General features: G+C 37.3%; 1 protein-coding gene across 2 annotated transcripts; it reads right to left on the reverse strand.

Annotated features, from left to right (window-relative positions):
- Positions 1 to 549: 549 nt before the first annotated feature.
- On the reverse strand, positions 550 to 10513 carry LGSN (lengsin, lens protein with glutamine synthetase domain). Of its 2 annotated transcripts, XM_072408474.1 has the most exons (5): positions 10357 to 10386; positions 9935 to 10044; positions 7720 to 8515; positions 4283 to 4473; positions 550 to 1942 (listed from the first exon to the last, which is right to left on the reverse strand). In XM_072408474.1, exons 2-5 carry the CDS (start codon positions 9935 to 9937, stop codon positions 743 to 745), a joined length of 2190 nt encoding a protein of 729 aa, XP_072264575.1. In that variant the 5' UTR covers positions 9938 to 10044; positions 10357 to 10386; the 3' UTR covers positions 550 to 742. The 2 variants fall into 2 exon arrangements, with proteins under 2 accessions (XP_072264575.1, XP_072264574.1); XM_072408473.1 differs by lacking the exon at positions 9935 to 10044 and having other exon boundaries at positions 10357 to 10513.
- Between the last annotated feature and the right edge of the window lie 307 nt (positions 10514 to 10820).

Consider the following 10820-nt stretch of genomic DNA (forward strand, 5'->3'; position numbering starts at 1 on the left):
CATTACTTTTGCTGGATAAACAACATCTACCTTAATGAATAAACCTAATTGTGTCTTGATGCAGCAAATGCAAACTGCAAAAAAAAGTTATCAAGGTACTGAAAAATAAGATAATGAGATAGAAAAGAATTAAAAGTATGCTGTGCAATACCATGATGTTCTAATGTGTGTCACTATGTTACGACATTGGGATTGATTTACTAAAGGCTGTTCACCAAGCAAAAAAAATGTTTGTTTAGTTTAGAAAAATGTTTCTTAAGCTTAGTAAATAATGTGAAGTTACGTTCTCTCCAATAACATGCAAGAAAAAATAGTGTTTTACAAGTGAACAATGAATTTGTGAACAGTGAATTTGAACATTTTTACACTTTTCAAAAGACACGCATGCTTTTCTATCTTAACCATCTCTATTCCTTAAATAAATTACCCTTTTGTGTAATTAGCAATATATGTATTTTAGCTTAGCTTCTGCAGTGTGTTTTTAAAACAAGTTTATGAAGAGGTTCACCTATAATATGATTCATAAATATCACAAATGAACTGCATATACCAACTTTTGATCATAATTTTATTTATTTTGTTTTATCATTATCTTTACTAAGGAACATGGTCTGTGAGAAAAAGGGAAGCAGGCATTAAAAGCACATTAAACATCTCACTAAATATAAAATAGTAAAAAGTGTTTGCTAACCAGATTTTGTTCCTTGCAAATTTCACTTTTTTTACATATGTTCTAAATAATTTATACAAAATATTCCAAAAATTTGTTTCTTTCTGTTTCGCCCTCATCTATCTCTAATTCGAAACGTTTCATTGTCATAAAATAGTGAATAAATGGTTCACCCAAGGATTCTCTCATACATGTGTCTTCTTCCAAGGCAGATAAGGCATCTTCTAGTTTAAGTGGTATTAAGGGTACTTTCAGTTCAGCAACATTTTTATGGCTGTTAGTTTCTTCGAATAGATCAAGGCCTCTTCGGATGCCATCCAAGCCTGCAGCAACTGTGGCAGCTAAAACTAAGTAAGGGTTGGCTGTGGCTGAACACAACATGTTTTCTATATAAGTTCCATTGCGACCATGGGACTTAATATTGTAGGAGCAGGTATTGTTATCAAATCCCCAAGTAGCACAAATGCAGTTTGGAGGGTCTTTGCCATTCTTCAAGAAATGTTTGCGGCATGCAACTCCTGGAGCAACCAGGCAACTGAGTGCAGCTGAGTGCTGCAGTAGACCTGATAACCATTTTTTCCCAATGTCTGTAAGAAATTCTTCATCAGATTCACTGTGAAATACATTTTTGCTTCCAGTAATATCCCATAGGCTGTGTGATAGAACACCAGAGCTATGAAAACCTACAGAGTCAGTATAAAAACTTGCTATGTAGTCTTGTTTTTTAGCTGCTTCTTTAATGCCAGTTTTAAAAGTGAAGGCATTGTCAGCAGCAGTTAACCCATATTCAGACAGAAATGAAACCTCCATTTGTCCAGGGGAACTGGAAGATGAGAAACTTTCAATGTTCACACCAATGTAATACATCCCATCTAAGAGTTCTTGCATGAACACCTGGTGATCGGACAGTAAAGTTGCAGCAGGAAATGAAATTGTCTTTGAATTGATAATTTCGGCAACTCCAAATATGCAAAATTCATATATGAAAGCAGAACTTAACAAAAATCCTCTTTCCTGTAGCTGACTAAGTAAACGTTTGGCTAGAAATCTCGGTGAAGTAAGAACAGGATTGCCCAAAAGTGTAAATGAGTCACAGATGACTCTGGAAGTTTTTTCAGTCCATGGTAGAACCTGAAATGTTTGCAAATCTGGTTTCAACACAATATCACTATGAAATGGTTTAGGACCAATGATGTCTACTTCATGGTTTTTGGAGTCCAAAGTCACTTCGAGATAATTTCTTGGCATACAAATTCCGTTCACAGCTTTGTCCTACAATATGTATGAAATACATGTTTTATTTAAATTGTTTGTAAAGCTGTTTAATATACATTATTGCTTGTTGCACTCATCAAAAATGAATAATGATGAAATATATTTATTAAACAGATATTGGGTGGACCAACTATCACAAACCTGGACAGGACTGTGATACTGAGCTAGTGGCTAGTCAACAAACTAGCTGGGATCAGAAGCAACCAAAAAAGTATTGTCCTAGAGTTGGGAAGAACAACAGCAATATATTTATTTATATATTTAACACTGATCTCACTGTCACCAAGCAAAATTACTTCTCCGCTGTCATTTCCTCTCAAGCTTCCAACCCACGCAGCCTCTTCTCAACAATTGACTCCCTCCTAAACCCCACACCTGCTCCTCCCACAACAACCTTCACTGCCCAAGACATTAACACCTACTTTAGAGAGAAATTGACACAATCAGACATGATCTGTTCACCAAGCCACTCCAACCATATCCACCCTTTCCACCTGTAAATCATCACTAGGCTCTCTCAGCCCTGTTACTGTGGATGAAGTCTCCTCTCTTTTCTCATCATCTCCATCTACTACCTGTCCGCTTGACCCAATTCCCTCTATTCTACTCTATGCCCATTCCTCCACCGTGGCCCCTGCCCTAACCGAACTATTCAACCTCTCTGGCTTTCTACTGGTATATACCCCTCCGCTTTCAAACACTCCATAATTCTCCCTATCATGAAGAAACCCTCATTAAACCCACCCTACCTTCTAGCTACCGTCATATCTCCTTTCTCCCATATGTCTCCAAACTTCTTGAACGCCTTGTCTACAAAAGACTCACGGATTACCTGAGCACCAACTCTCTCCTTGACCCTCTCCAGTCTGGTTTTTGAGCTGCCCATTTCACCAAAACACCCCTTACTAAAGTGGCCAATGACCTCATCAGAGCTAAGTCCCAAGGCAACTTTTCCTTCCTCCTTCTCCTTGACCTTTCCTCTGCTTTTGACACCCCCTTCTAATACAAATCATGCACTCCATTGATATCAGTGACACTGCTCTCTGTTGGTTTGCTTCCTATCTGTCTGACCGCTCCTTTCAAGTTCCTTCCAATGGTAATTCCTCCTCTCCCACTCTCTTCCCTGTTAGTGTTCCCCACGGGTCAGTCCTTGGACCGGTTCTCATTTCTCTGTTCACCTCTTCTCTCGGTAGTCTCATATCCTCCTTTGGCTTACAATACCATCTGTATGCTGATGACAATCAAATCTATCTGTCCACCCCTGACCTGTCTCCTCCAGTCCTGGATAAGGTCTCATGCTGCCTGTCGGCCATATCATTATGGATGTCTGACCGATTCCTGAAAAACAACCTGGATAAAACAGAACTCATCATCTTCTCCCCTTCAAATTCCAAATCTCCCCCTGACATATTCCTAACTGTTAACAACAATATTCGTCCCTCCCCTCAGGCACGTTGTCTTGGTGTCACCTTTGATTCTGCCCTTTCATTTACCCCCCATATTCAGAACATTTCCAGGTCCTGTGGCTTTCACCTGCACAACATCTCCAATATCCGCTCCTACCTGTCCCCAGAGACCATCAAACTCCTTATGCACAATCTTATCATCTCTCGACTGGACTACTCCAACATCCTCCTCTGTGGTATTCCACTAACCCGACTCTCTCCTCCACAATCTATTATGAATGCTGCAGCCAGACTCATCCATCCTACCCACCACTCCCCTTCTGCTGCATCTCTTTGGAGTTCTCTTTACTGGCTTCCATTTCACCTTAGAATCAAATTCAAGCTCCTGTGCTTTGCCTTAAAAATCCCTCCACAGTTATTGTCCCACTTACATTTCTGACCTGGTAAAAAAATACTCCCCCAGCTGTTCTCTGCGCTCCTCCGATGACCTACTAATGACTTCCTCACTCATAACCTCATCACACGGACGGTTACAGGACTTTTCTAGAGCTGCCCCAACTCTGGAATGGTCTTCCTCGTCAAACCCCATTTTTTCAAACTTGCTCACCCATCTTCTTCTGTCTTTTGAAACCGTCATTACTTCCCACCACTACATATCTCCCCTCATATTGTGTGTGATCTACAGGCTGTGGTAAGGGGAGGCACAAGTATCTGACACAACCAAAAGTTAATCTGGGGAACCTATTATTACAATTAGATTACCTTTAGATCTGAGTTAGTGTTCTGGTATCCCACATTCCTTACTGACTTTTAAAGAGGACTTTGTAGAAGCTACATATATATAGTCCCAGTGTTAAAGTACATATTACTAATTTAAATAGTTTCTTTTAAGCTAAAGATCTGAAAACATTCAGATAACTTTTAAGCTTACCTGGAAAAAACGTGCAGGAATAGTTTTTGACCTTGACATTCCATGCAGATCAGGAGCTTCAAACCGAACAAATCGTATATCTTCTCTTGTAATCTGCTGCCTAAGGCATTCAACAATTGTATTTGACCTATAGGAATCCTGAACTCCCTCACCACCAGGATCAGGTTCTTTACTCCTGGCAAGTATGTAATCTAAAAAAAAAGTAATGCAATAGACATGAACAACATTTGCTACAACAAGGGATAATGACTAGGTATAAGTGTGAGAAATGCCTATAATTGTCTACAGGGATTTCCCAACATGATGAGAAGTGTCCCCAACCAGTGAGCAATTACAGGTAGTCCCCAGGTTACTTATGAGATAGGGACTGTAGGTTTATTCTTAAGTTGAATTTGTATGTAAGTCGGAACAGGTACAATATTTTAATAAAAACAATTAGGACAATTATTTGTCTCAACATATTATTAGGCAGCATGGTGTCAGTTACTGTATAAAAACCTTTCTGTGAGCTAATCACAAACAAAGAAAAAAAAAACTTTAGAGAGCCTAGACATTTATTAACTTCTGGGGCATGGTGTGCTTTGATATGAAAAAAGAAACAACAGCAGAGTTTGCCTTGGTCATTAAAGAGTTACAAGATGTTACACCTCAGCTCTTAAGATCACCCACAACCTCAGCTTAACAACAGATTTCTTCTGTAACTCATGCAAACAGCCCCCCTCCCCCCATCAAGCCTCCATCCTGCACACAAGTGAGCAAGGAAGCCACCTTCGAATCTAGGAGTCGTCCCTATGCCAGATGTCCTTTTTTCAGGGGCTACCTGTATGCTTTTTATGGTGCATAGTCTGTGTGCCCAGTTTACTAAAATGTTGACTAGTTAGGAAGAAACGCTTACAGTTCAGAAGTACATTTAGGGCTAATGGGTGTACAAAATTGCTAAACCATTCCCACATCTTCCCATACACATCAAATATTTTTTAAAATCTGAGAGTACCTATGGAATAATAAAATGGCAATTACAAACTTTTATGTTTGCCAGTAAATGCACAACTGGTATTTAATCTTCTAGTTTAAGTAAAAGATATTATATATTTTAGTGTGCACAACCACAGTATAAATTGTTCCAACATTCCAGACTATGTCCAGTAAATAGATGCAAAATATGTTAAGCCTTAAAAAAAGTCCTCAAAATTGTCCATCAGTGACACCTCCACTGTACCTCCAAATATTTGTCCTAAGAATTTTTCCTCCTCCATTCTTCATTATTGTATGTACTGCAGTAGAGAAGTAATAAGCTGTCTGGGAACCTGCAGAACATCATTAGGCAAACTCACTCCTTAAGAATATTTCAGAACTGACCACTTTGCCATCATATTCTTACTGAGACTTATGCCACACAAACAGTTTTGTTGGTGGTGTATTATTGATGTTCCTAACCAGATAAAGTTAGTGGATGAACTACATTAAAGTACAAAGTAAGTGCAGTACATTCAGCTCTTCTGCACCTCTGTAGCTTATTTTTTTGCACTTGTTGGCAATTCCAGGCTCTAAAAATAAAGTACAGCATGTACACGGTTCAGACTTCGGTAGAGTGATAGAAAATAAAATTATTGCTACTTCTGTATCTGCTGTTTCATTTATCTGTCAAACAATGCAACAGATTTCTTCTGTAACTCATGCAAACAGCCCCCCTCCCCCCATCAAGCCTCCATCCTGCACACAAGTGAGCAAGGAAGCCACCTTCGAATCTAGGAGTCGTCCCTATGCCAGATGTCCTTTTTTCAGGGGCTACCTGTATGCTTTTTATGGTGCATAGTCTGTGTGCCCAGTTTACTAAAATGTTGACTAGTTAGGAAGAAACGCTTACAGTTCAGAAGTACATTTAGGGCTAATGGGTGTACAAAATTGCTAAACCATTCCCACATCTTCCCATACACATCAAATATTTTTTAAAATCTGAGAGTACCTATGGAATAATAAAATGGCAATTACAAACTTTTATGTTTGCCAGTAAATGCACAACTGGTATTTAATCTTCTAGTTTAAGTAAAAGATATTATATATTTTAGTGTGCACAACCACAGTATAAATTGTTCCAACATTCCAGACTATGTCCAGTAAATAGATGCAAAATATGTTAAGCCTTAAAAAAAGTCCTCAAAATTGTCCATCAGTGACACCTCCACTGTACCTCCAAATATTTGTCCTAAGAATTTTTCCTCCTCCATTCTTCATTATTGTATGTACTGCAGTAGAGAAGTAATAAGCTGTCTGGGAACCTGCAGAACATCATTAGGCAAACTCACTCCTTAAGAATATTTCAGAACTGACCACTTTGCCATCATATTCTTACTGAGACTTATGCCACACAAACAGTTTTGTTGGTGGTGTATTATTGATGTTCCTAACCAGATAAAGTTAGTGGATGAACTACATTAAAGTACAAAGTAAGTGCAGTACATTCAGCTCTTCTGCACCTCTGTAGCTTATTTTTTTGCACTTGTTGGCAATTCCAGGCTCTAAAAATAAAGTACAGCATGTACACGGTTCAGACTTCGGTAGAGTGATAGAAAATAAAATTATTGCTACTTCTGTATCTGCTGTTTCATTTATCTGTCAAACAATGAATGAACTTTAATCTGCAGACGATGTCCAGTAAAAGGGGACCAAAAATTTAAAAAAATAGTCACCAGGAAGTAAAAGTTTTTTGGCAGAAGAGACATGAATGTATAGAGCCTAGCTCTATACATGGCACCACCACATAAAAAGCAAAATGTCAGGGACAATGTAACTCTTGCACTTGTTCAGAAGTACTGTATATATCAACAGTTATCCAATGCCCGAAACAAATTGCCAAGGAGTCTGCCATGGAGTCAGTGGTGAAGGTAGTGGCTTTGGGAGGGGGGGGGGATACATTTCTGGACCTGTCTTTGCTGGATGGTACCTATGAAAAAGTAAGTTTGTGGCTTTAGGGAAACTTGATCAAAAAAATGTCTTCTTTTCTAACCCATTATTCACCCTTATTTTAGTTGAGTCATGACTAACCCTTTTTATCCTCCTTAATATTTGGCTTTTTATTTGTTTTGTTACATTTTTTACTGACATATTTAAAAAGCTTCAATTTCATTTGTAAGAAACTTTGCAATGGGTTGTATGAGAATCATAATGTTAATGTTATTTTAAGCAAGAGAAATTATGAATTGAATTATATATTCACAGTAACATTCATGGTTTTCTAGGTTTGTTACAGCTACACATTTATTTATTTTTAATATATATATTTTACAGGGCACTAGAGAGAGGATGAGAGTTCATGTGAACTGCTTCAAATGAACTGCTATGATTATAATGTTGTTTTTATGCCCACTTATTTTAAAAAAACACACATAAAACAAACATTTTCGTGTACATGGGCTGAAATATATTCAATTCCTTACCCGTAAACTCAGTTGCTGGAGGTTCAGACTTGGCTTCACTGGCAATACCTAATTTATCAGGTATGGGAGTTTGGTTTCCATTGAATGCCTGTATGGGTTGTATAGGCTGTATTAATTGCTCCTCTTTTTGTGATTCTACATTTGCTGATTGTTGCTTCTGGATATCTTTTACAAAATGTGGTCGAAATGTTTCAAATGTTAGGCCAGGTTTTTCTCTTTTGTTTTCTATACGTTTTGGAGGATGTATCAGAGTTGTGGTAGTGCTGGTTTTTGGATTATATTTGGTTTTTTGATGAATTATTGGACTCTCCTTAAGAAACATTTTTAGCTCTTCCAATGTCTCCTTGGGTATTGTTGAACCATATAATAAAACATTTCCAGATTTCTCTAATGTAGTTTTATCATCAGTTTTCTTATCATTTATCTTTTCTTGAGGCACATTCTCGTCATTCTTGGTGTCAGATGGTTGTGTAGATACCACTGATTCCATTCTTTGTTTTTCTTGTTCTGTTTGAAGTGTGTCATCTCCTCTGTGACCTGTTTGCGTAGGAATTTGTCTTTCATCCTTGAGAAGTAGTTTAGTAGACATATCAGATACCTGAAAAATGTTTTCCATATCATCATATACCTTTTCCAAGTAGGAATTATTCAAAGAACTCACAGAATGGGATGCATTTACTTTCTCCCATTCTAAAGGAGGCATGTATTTTCCAGTAACCTTGACTCCTCTTCTTCTTCTTCTAAATCTTGATATCACACTTCCATCCACTTCATCATTTTCGGTATTTCTTGGTTCCTAAAATCACCAAGGTATAATTTTTCAAGCAAACCAAAGTTAAAGACAAAACATTTATTTGCTGTGGATTACATGGTTACATACTAAATCAGGTTGAAAAAAGACATACTGGTAAGTCCATCAAGGTTAACCACTGGGGAAATAAACATATCCCAGACATAAAACCCTATGGACATAGTAGATCCAAAGGAAGGCAAAAAAAACCCTGGTACAATTTGCTCCAAAAGGGGAAAAACATCCTTTCCTAATTCCATGAGGCAATCAGATGTTCCCTGTGTTATCTTTTTTTTAAAACTCTAATACTCAGTTACTGTATATTCTGTGCTTCTAGAAACCATCCAGCCCTTTCTTAAAGCAATCTATAGTAGTTCCTGAAACTACTTCCTGAGGGAGCCGATTCCACATTTTCACAGACCCTACAGTGAAGAATCCCTTCCTTATTCAGGGCTTAAACTTCTTTTCCTCCAGACGCATAGAGTGCCCTCTTGTCCTTTGTAATGATCTTAAAGTGAATAATAGGGAAGAGTTCTCTATATGGACTATTTACCGTATTTTTCGGCGTATAAGACGCTCCGGCCTATAAGACGCACCCAATTTTAAACGAGAGAAACCTAGAAAAAAAAGATTCTGAACAAAATACTAAAAAATCACTCTGTGTCAATGTATCGCCTTCTAATCACTCTGTATAGGTAGGTTTTATTGTATGCCACCCACCCTAGCTAACTCCTACAAGACAAGTGAAACATCCATGATTTTAAAAAAAGAGAAATACTTAGATAAGGTTAGGAACTGTTAGGCCTAAGTGAACAAGATGATGCTGGATGTTCTCCAGCCAAGAATGAAGGTGGGCTCTTTTTGACATGCTGTGGTTTTTAATGCCTATTGTAAGTGCAATGAAATCAAAGCAAGTAAGTTCAGTACAGAAAAGGAATGTGCAAAACAGAGGTAAGGCTGATGTTTAATTTAAAAAGAAACATTTATTGGAAAAATATGGATCAGTAACACTTATGTGGTGCTGTCTGAATCAATAAAGACAACCACTGCATAAGAAGATATAAAGAGGACCCAGCAAGTCACATAACTGGATATCTGGAAGGCCAGAGTTGGGCTTCAGTCAGTACTAATACCATTGAATTGCGGTAATCACAACAATGTAGATTAATTTTTAATGGAACCCTAATGTACTGCATTCATGTTGAGGCACATCACATGGTAATGTGGTAATGTATATTGTGCACTGTGTTTCAAAAAAAAGAGTCAGGTCCAATTGATGGTGAACTAAAGTATCTAAAGTCCATTTAAAATGAATGGTCTAACTCTAACTTGACATATTGACAGTAAATGTGGTAGAAGTAAAGCCACACAAAGGTGTAAAGGGACCCTAAATCAAGTGATGCATCATAACAAGCAGTCACTTACCATTTTTAGAAAGCAATAGCAACTACAATATTTTTCTTACATCAGGTTTTGCCTGGTTTTGTCACTGTTCTGCTTCAGCCCTTAGCAACATGGCTTAACTTTTTAGTTATCTAAAATGAGGTAGCAAATGGAGTGGACATCAAAACAATTGCACATCATTGTGTGAACAATAATATATGTTTGCAGAACACCTTAGGGTTTAAACATAATAAACACAAAGAATCTAGTTTCAGTAAATTCAATAATCCATCTGATAGCTTTCAGGGGACATATTACAATGAGGTCATAAATACCTTAAAGTAAGAATCCAGTGCACATATTACTATTAAGGGAGTTTTATTGTAAAATGTTTTATATATTTAACTCATAAAGGCTTTGAATAAACATTGAATGATTTTACTAAAATGTAAACTGTGACTTACCTTTTCAGTGTTAGTTTCATTGTCCATTCCAATTTCAAAACACTTCAGGTCACCATCTGGTATGAAATTCAGAAGCCCCAAAAAGAAAAATACAGCCTAAACTATATTTATAGCTAAATCTACAATACTGTGGATCTGGAAAGAATAAAAAAACATTGCTTCTCTTTTTCTAGCATTTTATGTAATGATTGTTACAAAAAAAACACTGCTATGTCTAATACATGAGCACAGTGTACTAGAAAGATGTTTAAATGGTCAAATGATACTGTACTGTGTTCACAGCCACTCTCAAACAAACAGAACAAAAGGCAAAAAAGAGCTTACCTGCCAAATTAGATTTACAATAGATGTTTTGTAATGACACTAAACTCTGGAAACTATTTATTTGATGTGAAATATTACTTGACCTTGGGCATAAATTGAAGGAAAATATTTACAGATAAGAGACTAGACATGATGGAACT

The sequence above is a fragment of the Pyxicephalus adspersus genome, chromosome 4 (genome assembly GCF_032062135.1).
Source record: "Pyxicephalus adspersus chromosome 4, UCB_Pads_2.0, whole genome shotgun sequence".
In the NCBI taxonomy this organism is placed as follows: domain Eukaryota; kingdom Metazoa; phylum Chordata; class Amphibia; order Anura; family Pyxicephalidae; genus Pyxicephalus; species Pyxicephalus adspersus.